Genomic DNA, 19,231 nt, shown 5'->3' on the forward strand with positions numbered 1-19,231 from the left:
ATCTTGTTGCAATTGGCTTGCTTATCTATTTTCCACATATAAAGATGCCACGCTGTTGTGCGTTTCAGGCCGAGGTTATGGTGAGGTTATTTATGAGATAGCATACATAGAATGGTGAATAAAATCATGAAGATGGGAGCCCAGCTGCCTGTTTTTTCTGCTCATTAGGCAAGCTACCTAACTTCTCTGTGTTCCTACATCTGTAAAATGGGAATAATAATTCCACCTACCTCATAGGGTTGTAAGGAATAATGCAAGTTAATATATACTAGTCCCATATATATAGTTGATTAGGTACACACACAAGAGTCCTTGGTGTGCACTGTTTAAGAACTGGGCTGCTAACCAAAAGATCGGCAGTTTGGATCCACCAGCCACTCCTTGGAAACCCTACGGGCAGTTCCACTCTGTCCTATAGGCTCACTATGAGTTGGAATTGAATTGATGACAATGGGTTTCGTTTTGGTTTTTATATATACATATACACAGCTAACGGAACAGTTCCTAGCTCCTAGTAAACTTGAATAAGTGTGTGCTGATGCCACGTCTAGTACTACTGTTGCTGCTAGTACAGCTATATCTCCTGCTGATTATCGATACCTTTCCACTCAGTGGGCAGTTTGAGTTCAGTTCCTTGGTCAGCAGTTTTCCCTCCCCTGTCTCTCCCAAGATGTATTTGGCCACCTTTTGGAATAAAGTGAGAGAATTTAACTAAATGTCCTTAGTGCCTGGCACCTTCCTTTTAAAACCTGATGATTTTGAATTGTAGCATATTTAAACTAAAATGTAAAAATATATCCCCTGTGCCTCTTTTAGGAAAATACCTTTGAGCACTTAATCTGCTTCTTCCCAGTAATTACTTGATAAAGTTCTTTCACTTGTGAACATTTCTTAAAAACTAGAATAGACATTAGCCTATATATTATTCATTTATGGGACTAATCTGGATTTTAGTATTTTAGCTTTATGTAAATTTCTGAATAGGTTGTTAAGGCTGCAAATGGGCAATTTTTGTTTTAAAATTATTTTCCAAAATGCTTTTGACATTCCTTGGGTGCTGTATGAGTTTCCTCAGGCTGCCATGACCACAGAGTCCCACAAATTGGGTGACTTATGAAAACAGACATTTAATGTCCTACACTTCTGGAGGCCAGGAATCTGAAATGAAGGTGTCGGCCTTGTTGACTTTTCCTGAAAAAGCCTGTCAGTTTTTCATAGAATTAGCATATTTTAATTATATTTTAGTACTGATTTAGTGTATAAAATACAGATACTATTATAACATAAATTGACACCTCCTCACTGTTAAATGCAGGGTAAACACTTAATGGATGGTAGCTGTTACTGTGAGAATTATTTTACCTTTTTACATGTGGCTCACCTGTGTTAATTGTGGGCTTCTTCAGAGCAGATACTGTGACATGTGATTCTTAATGTCCTTAGTGCCTGGCACGTAGGCGATTCATGAATGAAATAATAACAAATTATATGTACCATGTAATATATATCACTATTATAAATTAGCGAACTTTACCACCTGCTAGCAATTGGTTGGATTATGTTTGTGTTGACCTGCTCCAAATTCAGTATTTTTCAGTTTTTAAAGGGGTCTTTTTCCTGTACTTAAAAAACAGGAGTTAGCCTAATATATCATTTGTCATTCTCAACAAATATTATTTTGATTTTCTTGTATTATTTAGTTATGAGGGAAGCATATGGTTAAGCAGTCTATTTGACAGTCTACTAATTTGCTCATCATTGAAATATCCTAATTGATTATGTACTTATTATGACAGCTGGCTATCAGTTGTGGACCAGATTATGAGCTAGCTACTTAGGGGCAAAGATTATGATGTTTGAATGCACAAGCTGAATTGATGAGTTCAGCCAGTCAAAACTATTGCTCAATAAGATATTCATTAAAAATATCAAATAAATCCTCTTGTTTCTGTATCGCAATGTCAAAACGCCAGTAAACAAATCTATTCAGTTCTTTGATGTATTTCTCAAATTATATTGTGAAATCTGCCTATGTTAAAACTGCCTTGGGTTCAGATGTGTGAAGAGATGAAACATAAAAGTGTCCTAAAAATACCTCAAGTCTGATATTTTGTAATGATTGTAAAATATTATGAAAATGCAAATTTCATTTAAATGTCAACAGTAATTAAGCATGTGCCATTTGTTTTTCTACTCAGGTTTTACAGTTTGATGAAATGTTTTTCCCACAATTTAATAAATATTTGTTTTATTTCACATGAATTAATTCAAAAGTGGATAAGAGCAACATATTTTAATCAACTACTGTTGTGATGGACTAGAAAATAAATTCACTCCCTAACAAAGTGTTTACTATACATTTGAAAGGGATTTATCTTGGTTAGCACTGGTAAGCTAAGCATACAAGGCAACAATTAATAGGAAAGTCAAATATATATACTGCATACTCAATAAGGCAACTTAATTCTGTTGAATATGTCGCAGATCTTTAGTGTGTAAAATTTGTTATTATTTATCCTATCGACTTGACAGCAGTGGGTTTTTTTTTTGGTACCTAGGTCTGTTCAGACAATAACTGTTAAAGTGAAGTGTAGGAGAAAGCCTTATATTATATAATTATACACTTTTATAACTGAAAGGATGGGGGTTTGAATCAACCCAGCGTCTCTGCAGGAGAGAGTCCTGGTGACCTGCTTTCGTTTAAGATTCTAGCCAAGAAGACCCTACTGGGCAGTTCTACTCTGTCACGGTTGCTATGAGTTGGAATCAACTGAACAGCACCCAACAACAACATGTGTTTTTTGTGATAATTATTTTCAATTGCCTTTAGAAATTAGTTTCTTTTTCTGTGTATGAACCACAAAACCATGTTTAACTTAAATAAAATGATAGGAAGTGAACTGGAAATTAATATACAGTTGGGTACCCTCATCCTGTTCTTCCCTCCCTCCCACGAACCTCTCAAAAAACCTCAAATTTTAACATCTTCAGCATGAAGATTAAAAACACATCCTGATAGAGAAGCTTAAGAGAAGGACGTCAGTGTCCTTAATATAGGAATGTACACTTGTGCCTGGCCAAGTTAATTTTGGCAGCATGTGTGATATACGTGGTCATTTTGTGTGCAAGTACAAATGGCACAGGCTTTTTTTTTTTGATAGTGGAATCAAAATTACGTAAGTTAGACATACGAAGACAAAATTTAATCAGCTTGTCAGTTCTTCGTAGTACAAATCAGATTTTTGACCACGCAGTCCCAATAAAATGACAATTACACTTGAATATGAGCGTGGCGTAAACGACTTTTCAAACGGTTATAGTGAGTACAATATATGTAAAAGAAATACTTAAATTCATTTGCTATGGTTACTTTCTTTTAAAGGTTTATTTGTTCTCTGGGTGCATAGAAGGACGTAGTGTAATGGAAGCTGCAGACATTAAGAGGGTAATTTCCATCTCCGTGTATTTCTGCTTTCCCTCTCCCTCTGAAAACGGGCTGCTCTTCAGTTACCTTGTTTCTAAATGACTGCTCAAGCTTCAGTGCAAACCGTATTCCACGTGGGACCTTCCTTCTTAATGTTGGCTCTTTCTGTGTTACTGTCTGCTTCTTCAATACTGAAGAATTCCTGGGTAGAAGTATAATTTCAGGGAAACATAAAACTGGGAATAAGAAAGAACAGTTTCATAAATGGAGAATTTATAGTTGATTTATATGCAATGAAAAGAGTTCTGAGGGGATCATTATTGGACATGGATCATCAGTGGCCTTTGAATTCCTTATTTTTGATTTCTCTTGTCTATGCATCTTGGATTCTCTTCCAAACCCGTTGCTGTTGAGTTGATTCCGACTCACAGTGACCCTATAGGACAGAGTAGAACTGCCCCCATAGAGTTTCCAAGGAGCGGCTGGTGGATTCAAACTGCCAACCTTCTGGTTAACAGCCAAGCTCTTAACTGCTACGCCGCCAAACTCACTGCTGTCGAGTCAATTCTGACTTACAGAGACCCCATAGGACAGAGTAGAACTGCCCTATAGGGTTTCCAAGGAGTGCCTGGTGGGTTTGAACTGCTGACCTTTTGGTTAGCAGTTGTAGCTCTTAACCACTGTGCCACCAGGGTTTCTGCTACGCCACCAGGACTCCTTAATGGATGAATTACAGACATTATCCTGTGAGACCCTACCTTCACAATCTTATGGTCTGTGTATCCTCAGTGCCTTCCTATAAGAAACTCTATCACGGTTGAATGTGGTATTGAGGAAAAGCAACTTAAACTAGTTCAGTCATTTGTTTCTAGTTCTCAAAGTTTAAGTAGAAAAAGAAGTTTTTGCACTAGATTATAAATGTAGGGAGTGGTGATAGGTCTGACATTTGTTGAATAACTAATGTATGCCAGGCAGTGTGCTAGGCGCATTATATACACTCTCTTTTTAAATATTCCTACCCAAAGCAAAACAAAATAAAAATTAGCTTTTATGATACTAGCTTAACAGATGAGGAAAATGAGGCATATAAAAGTTAAAACAAGTTACTCAAATCACATTACCCTGATCGGTAAAACTGGTGATCATTCTGTCTGGTGTTCGTCCTTGGATTTTCTCCATGACACCACCCAGTGTTTCGCATGTGCAGCGGACCATGACATCAGTTGATGTGAGATCCTGAAATTCTGGGATCTAAAGAAGCTCCTGACGGTTCCATATTGTCATCTGGATTGCCTGATGAGTCAAAGGAGAGGGGGTGGAACTTTGAGCCTTGAATTTTGGCTCGAAAAAGGGATGTAATGCTGGAAAGTAAATGTGTAGTTATTAAGTGTGTCCAGGAAGTAATCTCCATTGAAGTTTGTGTGTGTGTGTGTGTATTCTTTTCCTTTTGAATTCATTAGTACTTTGGTTTGATGGTCTTATGCTTATTCTATGGATTCCCGTTAGCACAACTGAAAAGATGTCTATCAAAATAGTTTGGCAATGAGCCAGAATCAACTTTCTTTTGATTTTCTTTATTTATTCATGTGGGTAACAAACCACAGTGTTATAAGTGGTTTCTGTGACTTTATTGCACATAGATTTGTCAGGTATTTTCATGTTACACTGTATTTACATGGTATTTCAGATCAAGGCATTTCAGGTCATGAAATATCTTCATGATGTTTCAGATATCTTGAAATATCATTTACACTCATCACTAGGTGGAAATTATGGTATCTGTTAGAATTATTCCTTAGGAGCCCTGGTGGCTCAGAGGTTAAGTGCTCGGCTGCTAACCGTAAGGTTAGTGGTTTGAGCCCACCAGCCACTCCTTGGGAAAAAGATGTGGCAGTCTGCTTCCATAAACATTACCCACTGGGACAGTTCTGCTCTATCCTGTAGGGTTGCTATGAGTTGGAATCGCCTTGATGACAATGGGTATTAGAATTATCCGTAGGTCTACTTATTTGCTACACTAATAAGCATAAACATTATATCACAAACTGTTACTTTAATGTCATAACTATATTTTAATAAAACTAGTTTCCTTTCTTTAAAAAAATTTTTTTTTTTTTTGGTGATTCTTAAGTGTTATAAAACTGAAAAAACCTGTTGCCGTTGAGTCGATTCTGACTCACAGCGACCCTATAGGACGGAGTAGAACTGCCACATGGTTTCCAAGCAGCGCCAGGTGGATTTGAACTGCCGACCTTTTGGTTAGCAGCCATAGCATTTAACCACTACCCTACCAGGGTTTTCTAAGTGTTATAGATATAAGAATTACCACTCTTTAATCACATATATTTGCATATGATGTAAATTATGTTAAGTATTTCATGTGTAGACTTTACTTAAAATACAGGATATGTATACCCAAAATGACAGAAATAGATGAAGAGCCGTGGTCTTCTATGGCATCTTTAAAATCATGTACTCATACAGACATGCTTTTCTGACTACCTATGGCCTATATCAGGAAATACATCTGAATACTGGTATGCTTCTCTGTAGAGAATGATATGTGTCCAGTGCAAATCTGTGTCTTTGTAGTAGATGTCTCATGCTGTACAAGTTCGGAACGGATACAGTGTCACCTGTCACCTAGCAACAAACACACTGCTTTGTGCCTTTGGCTTCTCTTTTCATTTCTAGCCAAAATAGCTATGAAAACTTAGCATTTAGACTTGCATTTGCCTCCAGAAATATTTAGATTAACCTTCAACTATTTTTACTTCCCAGGAAACCTCATTATGACAGATAAAACAGAAATAACTTTAAACAGAAAAAATAAAAAAAAAAGTAACTTCTTAGCAAAAACTTTGATGCATGGGTCAGTTATTTAATATCCCAGACTTACATGCACAAAGCCTACCTCTTGGGTTCTCTAATCAGCTTTAAAAGTTATGGTAAATGAATGGAATATGTATATAAACCTTTATTACTTGAACGTTTTTTTTTATCAGTACTGGAAAACATAAGATCACAAATAATGAAGCAGTAATTTGTAACACTGAACCTGGAAGACAGAATCCCATATAGAACCGGTGTACCAGCAGCAGAATTCAATTTACTTTAAACAGAGCACCTGAATTACCTTTAGAATACCCTGACTAGTCAGATGCTTATAAACACCTTTAAAACTTGTTTCTCTGTCTCTATTTAAAGGTACAGAAAGAGTATCCCAGAGGAACTAGGAACAGGTGTACTTATGGGTCTTGAAGTATTTAGCATGTATTAAACACTGACCTTTAAAGATTGAGAATATAATAGATCATTTAAGAAGTGATGAAGAGGGAGCAGCCTGTATGATAGTGAATATAATGCCTGTACTCAGAGGTCATTATTCTGAAGTAACTCCTTATTCATTACAGTGGAGAGCGGCCACTTCCATTAATGGCCAAGGTCATTTCAGTTGTCCCAGATACTCTCTTTAGATTCTAAAGGAAGCTTTGGTGATGATGTGTGGAAACTGTTGAGGGAGAAAAAAGGAATTAGAAAGTGAAGAATTTTAGAAAATCATTCTCTCTTGCTTGCATCTACTAAATAGAAACAGGTGTAACTAGGATTTTAATTTTAAAGTAAACCTAAAATTCTTTTCAAAATGTACTATTTTATGCCCCGATTATTTTTCTTGCGACCTGCCTTTTGCCTTTCTTCACCTAATGACAACTGAGAATCATTTTTGAAGCCCTCAACGTGAGCATCAAACTGTGTATAACAGGTTTTTTGGTGAGGACAGTGGCCTTTAAAACTTCTGTGCTTTGGGGAAATTTGCTGGATAATTTCATAAATCTGTTTGGCAGAGCTCAGTAATCTTCTACATAGGAAATGATGAGATATTAACTGTTACTGGAAGTCTGCCATTTTTCTTTTTTCTGTTATGGCTTGGTTTTGATAGGGATTTGGGGAACAACCCAAAGATCCCCTTTGCATGAGTAAAACTGGAGATTAATCTGTTCTATCCTGTGGCCTCAATTTAAGGAAATCCTTTTTTTCCTGTTAAGTATCTGGGCTGTTGACTAAGGAGTGATAATTCTTCTGTGTGTGACATTTAAGAATTTACATATTGCTGTAGACATTATTTTAGTTAGGGGAGGTAGGGCAAATAGAGGAGGGATTAGTTTTATCCCTGTTTCTGTGGAGGAGGAAATTTGGCCTCAAAGAGTTTTTCAAGACCACACAGCCAGTGGATAACAAAGGTGAGACTTGGGATAGATCTTCTCAGCACTAAATTGTACCTTCGTTCCTTTACTGTTATTTGTGCTAAAGTAAGGGTATCTGGTGGGGGAAAAGGCGCCTGTCACAGAGGTTAAAGATTAAGAGATGGATCTTGAGTGTTCTGTCAGGAGGTTGACTGATAGAACGTAAAAGTATTGTACCCAGTGGTTCCTGAGTTTATATAGAAGTATACATTTAAATTGTCAGTGGTTACAAATAGAGCTGGCAGAGAAATCACAAAGGGCTGTGCTCTGAGATGAGAGACTAAGGGATTTTCGTAAGGACCCTGATAGTATCTGTCTGACTTGTTACCTGGATACTTCTCCAAGAGCATTTTCATCCTTATCAAATAAATCTACCAGTAGTGCTGCTGTTCATCTCACATAATTATCGTCGCAACAAATGATAATGTGAGGATACTCTGTAAATCCCAAAATGCTGTAGAAAATGTGTGATGTTGTGTTATGTATAGTTGTTATAATTTAACATTCATTTTAGTCCGCATGTCAGTTGTGCCTAAAAATTTAAGTTATATCGTTAAGGCTTAAGTGACTTGTGTGAGAAATAGGTACAGAATTGATGTAAAAGAGTATTTCTCTGTTTGAATTTTCTTCCATTGCTCACTATTCACTTCCCTTGTTCATCTGACCAGCACTTAAATCTGCTAGCGCTGTACTGTGTCTCATCAAAGTTGAGAATTGTATTGTTGGCACTTCCTTCTCCCTTGGTGGGAATTTGTTACTGTTTATTTTGAAAGCAGTTTCATGACATAGTTTGAAAGCCTGAAAAAAGTTTGTATTAATTGGATCCTACTTCTATAACTTTATTCTGAAGAAATAATTAAAGGTACAGACTCCAGCTGTTAAGTATAACAGTGCAGGGTGGGGGCGCCTTCGTGAGGGGGAGGGGCGGAGACTGAAGTCTGCACTGGGCTCCACTTTGCAAGCCCCTGTCCTCATTAGAGTCAGTGCCTGCCCAAAGGGGACATCCTTTCTAGTTACCAGAGACATCATCATGTAGACTAGCAGAGGCACTGGTGCATACAGGATTTATGTAGAAGGGTGTTTATTTCAAATGCTAAATAGTCAAAACCTATAAATTATTAGACAAAAATGGTGGAATGTATAATAAGTGTTGCTGATAATGAATTATTATGACTTTTTGATTAAGCATTGTTAAGTTTAATATCATGTGAAAATGCCCATGATATATTAAACCACCTCCCCAAAAAAACCCGAAAACACATTGCCATTGAGTTGATTCCGACTTACAGCGACCCTATAGAGCAGAGTAGAACTGCCCCATAGAGTTTCCAGGAAGCACCTGGTGGATTTGAACTGCCTACCTTTTGGTTAACAGCCAAGCTTTTAGCCACTGTGGCACCAGGGCTCCAGGATATATGAAAGTATTAAAAGATTACAAAACCATATTTTGAAATATAATGAGCTAGTTTTAAAACATTTTGCTAAAAAGTTGGAACTTATTGGGTAGACAGATACATTTTTCAAGATCGGAAAGAACAAGATCTGTGGTGTCTTAACTCACTATTCATTTCTTTCAACGGATACCACGTTTTGGTTTCATAATATAAACCGGGAGAGTAGTACTATGAATTTCAAATGAATATTTTAGCTCAGCCACCATAATATTAAAATATGGCTTTTATATTATATTTCTTTTTCAGTAGCATTTCTAGTAATAGTAAAAGCTATAGTGTCTAGATAGTGTATAGTAGCAAATATGTTCACAGACTTACAGAGACATGTATATGGATATATTTAAAACTGTGAATAAAGTTAAAGGCCAGTTTCCTTCACAGGCCAAGCCCATAAAACTTGTGAGTTCTTCTACATTTCATTTAAGGCCTTAAGAGTGAGCGAGCTTTTTCTGCTCAGATGTATGGAAGTGCATACATAGGAATGTGGGTCCACTGCTGTGTGCACAGACATTGGCACAAAGTGGGTGCTGGGGCTGCTAGGAACACCAAGGCGTGTCCCCTTCTGAGTGTAATTCCAAAAGAAAAAGAAAGTCAGCTGTGTCTAATAAGCTGGCTTAACCGAATGCCAAAGAAAATTTGCCTCATGAAATGGAAATTCTGAAGCAAGTCACATAATGCCAAGAGAGAAGATTTTCCAAGATACATCAAAATGGGGCAAATGGTCTATAGTAGCCAGAACTCTCCAGTCCAGCAACATTTAATTATTTTTGGTGAGATCAATGTTCCTGGGGATTTGAAAACTTCTATAAATTTTTTTACATTCGTACAGATTTGTTTAATTTTTAAGAAGTTACTTGAGTGTTGGCCAGTGTAGAACCTCTTCCTTCTCCAAATTTCCCACCTTCTAGTCCTTTTTCTCCCCTGGCACCTCCCTTCCTTCTCCTCCTCTTTCTCCAGGTCTTCATTATCTTATGTTTGAAATGTCATAGCTGTGTCATGGTTGGTGTTTCTGCCTTTTACATGGCTTTTTAAGAGCAAGCAAAAAACAAAGAAGAAAAAATTGTCAGCTATCATTTTTAGTATGTCACTTCACTAACTAAGAGCATAAAGAACTGTACAATTGTTAAGATTTGTTCCTTTGTTCGGTGGAGGAATGTTAGCAACATGGGGTACTTTTTCTCATTATCTCTCTTTTTTGTTTTTCTTGCAGGATCAATGTGACTGACTCTAGAAACAAATGGATGAATGAATATCCATATGAAGAGGAAAACAATAAAGGTTGGTTGGTCAAACTATATAATTGTGTTGAAAATACTACAATTTTAAGCATTGCTTTGTGCAGTTATTCTCATTTGAGCATATACGTATCTCGATATAAGACAAAACGTCAGGTCAGTGCTCACACAAACACATCTGTCTATAATGTTTAGTTTTCATTTTTAGCCCCTCAAGTATAAGACATGGAGTCCCTGGGTGGCTCAAATGGTTAAGCACTTGGATACTAACTGAACATTGGTGGTTCAAATCTGCCCAGAGGTGTCTTAGAAGAAAGGCCTGATGACCTACTTCTGAAAGGTTGCAGCCATTGAAAATCCTGTGGAGCACGGTTCTACTCTAAAACACACGAGGTCACCATGAATTGAAATCAACTCAATGGCAACTGGTTTTATTTATTTTTTGGTAAACATAAGACAACCCTGTGGAGCATGGTTCTACTCTAAAACACACGAGGTCACCATGAGTTGAAATCAACTCAATGGCAACTGGTTTTATTTTTTTTTTGGTAAATATAAGACAACCCTATGGAGCATGGCTCTACTCTGGCACACATGAGGCCGCCATGAGTTTATACGGAGACAACCAGTTTCTATATAAGTCTAGGGGCCCTGGTGGCGAACTGGTTAAGAAATAAGCTGCTAACCAAAAGGTCAGCAGTTGGAATTCACCAGCTGCTCCTTGGAAGACCTATGGGGCAGTTCTGCTCTGTCCTGTAGGGTCGTTATGAGTGGTAATTGACTCAACAGCAATGGATTTGTTTTTTGTTTTTTTTTTTTTTTAGCTATCATTAGTTTCCATAACTTAAGTTGATATCTTAAGAATGAACTCTCAGGTAATAATAATGAATGGAAAAATGATACAGTTGATCACTAGGACAAAAACAAGGCAAAACAATCATCAACTGTGTTTAATATACATCCATTTCTATAAGCGCGAGCCCTGGTGACACAGTGGTTAAAAGCTACTTTGAGCTATGGCTGCTAGCCAAAGAGCTGTCAGTTCGAATCCACCACCTGTTCCTTGGAAACCCTACAGAGCAGTTCTGCTCTGTCCTGTAGGGTCGCTATGAGTCAGAATCAACTCGACGGCAACATGTTTGTTTTTTTCGGTATTCCTACAAACATACCCTAATACCAGCACCATGTAGTGCATACCCAAAACCAGTGCCGTTGAGTCGATTCTGACTCATAGCGACCCTATAGGACAGAGTAGAACTGCCTGATAGAGTTTCCAAGGAGCACCTAGCAGATTTGAACTGCCGACTCTTTGGTTAGCAGCCATAGCACTTAACCACTACACCACCAGGGTTTCCATATATAATGCATACTTGCTGTCAAATGTCCTCTTTGCACCTGCAGTCTCTGCTTTCCTAAGAAAAGTAGGCTCATTTAACGTGGGTTTCTCACAAACAAATTCTACTATTGAATGGTGGGGGTGGGAGGGAGAAGACCTGTGAATTTCAGTAAATGCTGGACATCAGTTTATTTGAGGTAGTTGTTTGAGCTTTCTACTACACACCAATTAGCTTATTAAAAAAATTATAGGTAATACTGAAAAATTACAATGTGTTAAACCATCTGTGTTTCATACATAGGGTTTTTACACTGAACAGATCTTGATGGTCCACAGGTATATGCCTAGTCCCTCTTCCTATAGCTGAACAACACATATGATTTCATATTTACCTCTGCTGCTAATTACCCTTGGTTCATTCGAATAAATGTATGTCATCCCATGTCTTTTTTGTTTGTCCAGTTTCATAGTTACTTACAAAAGTTTTTTCCGGGTTGTATCCTACAGATTGTTTTCTTCCATCCTCCTTGCTAAAATTACACTTCCTTAGTATTCGTATCTGGGAAGTTTTCAGACTTCTAAAGGTATTAATGATTAAGAGATGGCGCAAGGGAAGCTTCTGGGGTATTGGTAATGTACTGTTTCTTGACATGGGTAGTGGCCGTATTTACTTTGTGATAGTTCATGGTACTGTGTGCTTATTTATATGTGGATTGGTGGTGTACTAGTAAACCAGTTCTCTGTGGGGGAAAAAGGCCAGATTTGTAGTGTTTGCCAGTTTCCATGGTGTAAATATTCTCACTGTGGCTGATTTCCAGCTACCAACGTTTTAACAACTGACTTGCAAGGTTCCTGAAAATATTCCAGTTGACTCTCATGTGCTGCGAATGAGCTGCCTCCATCAAACCACTGATATTCAGTTAAAGAAAACAAAAAGCAGAAAAAAAAAAATGCTCCTTAAGCCTTAAGCCTAGTAGAAAAAAAAAAACCCAGTGCCATCGAGCAAAGTATATTAAATTTTGTTGGCTCATCTTTATGTAAACATAAAAACCTTCACTTATCATCATGCATATCAAAATGTGTTTATCCTATTCCTTATGCATGATGTTGATACAGTATTACATTAAATTATGTTTTTGTTCAGTTGTCATGAAACTTTAATATTTGTATGGATCAGTGTTAGCTTTGTAAGTTTATAAATTTTGGCAGTGCCATTGTTTTGTAACTAATTTGACGATGACAACTATAGATGATGGCAAAAGGAATCATTAGGCTACTACTTACCCTGAGGATAAACTCTGGAAATATTATCATGAATGACTATATTACAAGTGATTTGTTCTGAAAGATTGTGCCTCGTAGCTTAGAACTCATGAATTCAAAAGCCTTTTATAGAGGAGGGGGCAGTGAGTATTTCACTTAATATTTCTCCCTGTTAAATTATTTTTTTCTCATTTCTGTTTTTCATATTATTAATGTTTTCAGTTATAGATGTCTTAGGACAGAGAATACATTGGCGCTTGCTTTTTGCCTTCTTGAATCTGGGGCTGATTGTTTCTAACAAAGTCTGATTCAGGAAGAAAATTGCAGAGCTTGAAAATTTATCTTTTCTGTATTTCAGAGATCCTGACAAGGCCAGCAGGAGGATGAAGTTTTAACAATGTCAAAAGTAGAAGGCAACATTGCCACTGTCTACGTAATTGAAAAAGGATTTGAATATGGCTCTTAAAACTGTTTTACCCATTTCTAGTTTGCTGGTAGTGATAAAACCTTGTCAGAGAGCCAAAGAATATCATGTTGTGTCTTTCTGCGCAGGCACTGATATTTAAACAGCCTCCACAGGGTTGTAAAATTTCTATTGTGGACATACGGAGAAGGTTACTTCCAGGAGCATTCTTAGTCTGCCCTTTCCTTTAAAAAAAAAAAAATATATATATATACACACACACACACACACACACACACACACACATATATGCATTAAATTCTTTGATTTACTGGATTTCTTTCCATTTGAATTTTGTCCTGTTACTGGCTGCTATCAGAAAACATCAAGTAAATAAATTCCAAACAGATACCAGTCATCCATTATTATCTGCTCACAAACAGCATAAAATCTGACCTATTTACTCTTTAAATGTATTTCGGCAGTTGCTCTCACTGTGAATATGGTGGCTTGTTTGTAGACCTGGCTCCTGGCTTTACTCCATTTCTTTTCCATCCATTTCAGTATGTTTACCTAGTGCTTCTCAACAATTGACTTAGGGCAGATGTCTAAAACATACACTTGAACATACATACGTTAACCCGGCTTGTCAGAATCCACAGTAAAACTTTTGCTCTGTGACTGCCTGTGATCAGCAGCTGCGTAAACCAGCCAGCGTTAGCAGTGTGGTGACTAACTTCTTGCCTTTGGAAACCAAGAGGACAATAGCAAGCCTTTCTGAGAAGGCTTTAATTCCATACACAAAATGGTTTTATTTTGTAGTGACTGATTCAGGGAGAAAATTGCAGTGGTTGTTTTCAATTTCTTTCCTGTGAAATTCCAAAGCTGCTGCTTCACGTAGAATGGAAAGAGTATAATAGCAGCAATCCAGCCCTCCTTCCACTTTGAACTAAGTAGATGTAGTTGCTAAGAAAATCGTAGTTGATGAAACGTGCCTGCACTGGGCTACAGTAAGTGGACAAGTGGTAGCTGTCTGGGCAGTGAACTTGAAATTTAAAAAAAAAAAAGGACAAATCTTGGGTCTGCAGTTATCAGCTTGTATAATCTTGGACCGGTGAGTTCTTTCGGAACGTTACTTTTTTCCACTGTGAAGTGTAGTTAATACCACCTGTCCTAACTATTTAAAGAGTTCTTATGGAGGTGGAAGAACATATGACATATTGGTGAAAACATTTTCAAGGTGTGGAGTTATAAAGTTGTACAAGACATTGATACTGTTTCTGTAGTAGAAGACAAGAGATTCACGACCTCGTTATGTCACATCATAAAGTCAAATGTTTTCAGAGTTAGAAGGGCCCTCAGAGGTCATAGACTTCACCATATACATTCTATAAGAAGTGTTTGTTCTTTAGCATCATGTTGACTACTTCTTGGAATTCCCTACATTATGTGGCAGATAATCCTATTTTCAGGCATTTGTGATTATATTAGAAGTTTTTTTCTTTACTGAGCCAAATCAGTAGATTTGATAATGATCACTAGTGAAAAATTAGTAGGCATGTCACAGTGTTCATTAAAACGCTATTCCAAGTTAGGTGACTCTTATCAGTTTCAACATGTATCTGGGAGATGAGCACAAAATAATACACAGGGATTTGGAAAAGATATAGCTTTATTAATTATATATATATAATTATATAACTTTATTATTTGAAAAAAGATGATGCACTGCTCATTTTAAAAGCATTAAAGCACCTGAAGCACCTTCATCTCCCTGCCACCCATCTACTGTTAACATTTGGTGGCCATTATTTACAGCTGCTCTGTATGCCTGTATACAAGTAGATAGGCATAGTCTTACATAAGCAGGATCGTATTTATACTTGGTATTTCTAGTGAAAAGTATTATGCTTTTAGTTTACTTCCATTGTAAAGGAAGAAATAGGAACTGAATTTAAACAGAAGGAATTTAGTAATTTCAGGTTAATAGTCTTTCACCAAAAATGATGTTATTACTTAAGAGTGAAGGAAAACAAAACAAAAACAGAACAAAGCTTTGTGTTTAAGTAATTCTATTTTTTAAATGAACTAATTTAACTTTAAACAGCATCTTTTGGCTTTTTGCTACTCTCATTTTTTAATTGTTAAGGTTACAAATATTTATTTTCTGATTATTAATCATAATTATCAAACGTATTTAGTCATGAATATTATTTCCCTCAGAAGTATGAGAGAACATTGCTTCACTGTTTCCTGGCATTTGGTATGTCTGTGAAAGCTGAAGTAATCTCATCCTTCCACTTGTTCTTGTTTTGCTTATTATCCAGGATGACCATGGACTATTTTTATTGACCTAGAAGTTTAGTAACTTTATTGATTATATCTTGATTTTTATCATTCTATATTAGTTTTTCTTAGATCCTCTCCTCAAACTCTGAGGAGTAGTATCTGTTTTTATGTCAGGAAATTTTAAAATTATATTTGAAATGTATTTTCATTTTTATTTGTTTTGTTCTCTTCTTTAATAACCTTGATAATAGGTATAATGCTTTGAACCTGTTAGAAGCGTTTCAGTCATGGCCAATGAAGAGAAACCAAAACAGATCTGAACTTTTAACATTTAGGTGAACTGGAACCATAATCAGAATGGGAAAAATTACAGGTCGAAACCCTGGAATGGGAGACTTGAAGAGGTGTAGTGAGCCCTTTCAGGAGCCCGTTGCATGAGATTGGATTATGGCCAAGACTGAGGAGAGCGACACAGATTCAGAGCGGCGTGGTCGATTGCCATCTTTGAGTGGGGCACTTCTGTATCTGACCGCGCAAAATCCAGCAGGCAAGGGATTTGGTTGCTATGCAACGTGTACACTGCCCTTGTTTTCTAAAACAGAGATTTCTAGTTGGGCTTCTAACCATAATTTTTCCCATTCTGGTTATGGTTCCGGTTCACCCAAATTTTAAAAGTTTGGGTCTGTTCTGGTGTTCCTCGACCTTGATTGAACTAGGAAGAATACGTTCAAAGCCCTGGTATAGTGTCTCTCCTTTGTCTTCCATGTCTCTCATCTTCATCTTTAACTTTTTTATGTCTCTAATCTTTTAAAATTTAATTTAATGTACTTTACAGTTTAATATTTTTTCTAGGTTTTCAACTTTATTTTTTTTTGTTTCAAAAGTGGCTTTGCCACTTACTAACTTTGTTGAAGGGAGAGAGAATACACAAAATGGGGAAAGTAAGCACAGCATTATCAAAACACAATACATATACAATCCTGCAACAATAATAATAACAAACAGAAATGTACTAGTGGGTACACAGGTAGATATAAAAGCTGAACAGGGGTTGGAAGGAATATGGAAGTACACCCACATACATGTGTATATGTGCATGCTGCAAATATACCCATGTATGTAATAATGTGTACAGGGTATACAGACATGAAAACTTCTTAGCCTTAACCATACACCACCCAGGACTGAGATCCTGGGCTTGACGGCTAGAGGAAATAGTCTTGGGGAATTTCTAGATCAATTGGCATATTATAATCCATATAGACAATGTTCTATATCCCACCTAAAACCCCTCCCCCCCAAAAAAAAACAAACCTTGTTACCGTCTAGTGGATTCCGACTCATAGCGACCCTATAGGACAGAGTAAAACTGCCCCATAGGATTTCCAAGGGTTTCCTGGTAGATTTGAACTGCTGACCTTTCAGTTGGCAGCTGTAGCTCTTAACCACTGCACCACCAGAGCCCTTGGTGAGTAGCAACTGAGGTCTTAAAAGCTTTCAAACTGCCATCTAAGATATAATAATTGGTCTCTTCCTGTCTGGAGCAAAGAAGAGTGAAGAAAACCAGAGACTCAAGGAAATAGTCCAGAGTTCTAATGGAACAAACACATGAACCAAAGCTTCCACTAGCCTGAGACCAGAAGAACTAGTTTGTGCCTGGCTGCCACTACCAACTGCTTTGTCTTTGACAATAGTAGGTCACGGATAGAGCAGGAGAGAAATGTAGAATAAAAGTCAAACTCATAAATAAGAGCGGACTTACTGGTCTAATGATAGAGACTGAGACTATGGCCCTTCGACACCTTTCAGACTTGGAACTGAACTCATTCCTGGAGATCACGTTATAGCCATACCACAGACAGGCCTATAAAGTGAACAATCAACTATACGAGGCCTAAAGGGCAGCATTTGCCCAAAAGCAAAATTCAGAAGGAGGGTAGGGTCAGGAAAGCTGGGTAAATGGATATGGAGAACCCGGAGAGGAGGGGGGAAAGTGCTGACTCAGAGGTTTGCAACCAATGTCACGAAACGAGCTGTGTATAAATTGTTGAATGGGAAACTTAATTTGCTCTGTAAACCTTTACCTAAACAACACTAAAAAAATTTTTTAAGCATCCTTCTCTGTAATATTTCATGGTCTGTCTGCTTGTTTTCATTTCTTTGAGTTATCTTCATTTCTATCCTATGAACCCTAGTACTTCTCCCTGAACTTTTATATCTCTTCTTTGAATGTTTTTTTTAGAGAGAGAGATCCCTTTACTTGTAATTTTTTCACTTTTTTTTTTAGTCTATGAAGTGTTAGTTGTCTAAATTCTCCCTCCTGTGATTTTAGTCTTCATGGACCTTTCTTGCTCCTGGTATTTGCTGCTGTTGTGCACATTTCCTCAGTGACTTCTCTCTGCTTATGACCCATCTTTAAATGGGACCAGTATTTGCCAAGGTCAGTTGTGGGGAGGGGCACATATGGTTTGGGTGTGAGCTAAATGGGTCCAAATCTTTGACTGAGTTTGCAATTTCAAATATCCTCTAAGTAAAGATGTTATTTCTAGAGTATCCTTTCTGTTTCCACCATACAGCAAAGCGCCGTAAGACAAAGACTCCTGTTTCCCTTCCTTTCACCACGTCCAGTAGACCCTTTGACGATGGAGATAGGCTCTGTAAAATGCTGTCTGAATGGTTGCTCTTTTATCATCGCTTTTTATGATTTCTGAGGTATTGATCTGTATTCACTTGCTCCTGGATGTCTTTGTTCTAATCAGAGGGTCGTTGGGTAGGCCTTTCGTAACAGTGATTGCTACTTCTAGGAAATTCTTTGTCTTGCTTAAGATCTAAGGAGGGTGTGGGTCAGCTCCCAGTGTTCTCCCAGGTTTCACAGTACCTCACAGGTATGCTTTGATTGATAATGTAAGTTTGTGACTGTTTTGTAATTTCACTGATGATGGAATTTTTTTTCTAAAATTCACTTTAAAAGTTTTCAGTGAGTTTTGAAGAAAGGGTAAAAAAAAAATGCCTCTATATCACCCTCTTTAATAAGGAATCTTTTAAATCCATTTAAGGGACACATTGACCCCCTTGAACTTGCTAGTATTTGAAGAGCATGGCTCTGTACTCAGATGGCTGGGCATTCAGTCTTGGATCTGCCAGTGTTTGTGACCTTGTGTGAGTTGCTTAACCTTGCTTCTGTATCTCAGTTGCCTCTTCTGTGATATGGGGATAATAATAGTGCCTGCTCTATAAAATCTCTGTCAAGGTTAAATGAGAACAAAAAATACTAAAGCATTAGCACATTTGCCTGAAATTACTACACAGTCATTAAAATAGCCATCATTATTATTTTAAGCTATGTTATTGTGTTTTTATGTTATTGTGTTTAGAGTATAGTCGTTTTGGCTTAGGAAAATTTGCAGCTCAGGGCCAATACTTGTGTATTTTTCTCTGTGGACAGAATAGTATGCTGGAGATGAGAACAGAGTGTTCTATCTAAGCATCTGGTTTTAGATCTGGTTGAGGACTTCTACGTTGTTGCACTGTATGTCTGTCAGAAATACTTTCTCTTGGAGGAAATACATTTTTTGAAGACATT

At 37.3% G+C, this 19,231-nt stretch overlaps 1 protein-coding gene across 12 annotated transcripts in view; it reads left to right on the forward strand.

Moving 5' to 3' along the window:
- KLF12 (KLF transcription factor 12) overlaps nt 1-19,231 on the forward strand; it is a 502,486-nt gene that overhangs the window by 148,755 nt on the left and 334,500 nt on the right. For all 12 annotated transcript variants that reach the window (XM_064270037.1, XM_064270039.1, XM_010589411.3 and 9 more), the window contains one exon: nt 10,333-10,400. Coding sequence is in view for 3 of the 12 variants with exons in the window: in XM_010589411.3 (XP_010587713.1) it covers nt 10,368-10,400 (33 nt within the window). In the remaining 9 variants the exon portion in view is untranslated. The remainder of the gene's footprint in view (nt 1-10,332; nt 10,401-19,231) is intronic.

Source organism: Loxodonta africana, chromosome 17 (genome assembly GCF_030014295.1).
Source record: "Loxodonta africana isolate mLoxAfr1 chromosome 17, mLoxAfr1.hap2, whole genome shotgun sequence".
In the NCBI taxonomy this organism is placed as follows: Eukaryota; Metazoa; Chordata; class Mammalia; order Proboscidea; family Elephantidae; genus Loxodonta; species Loxodonta africana.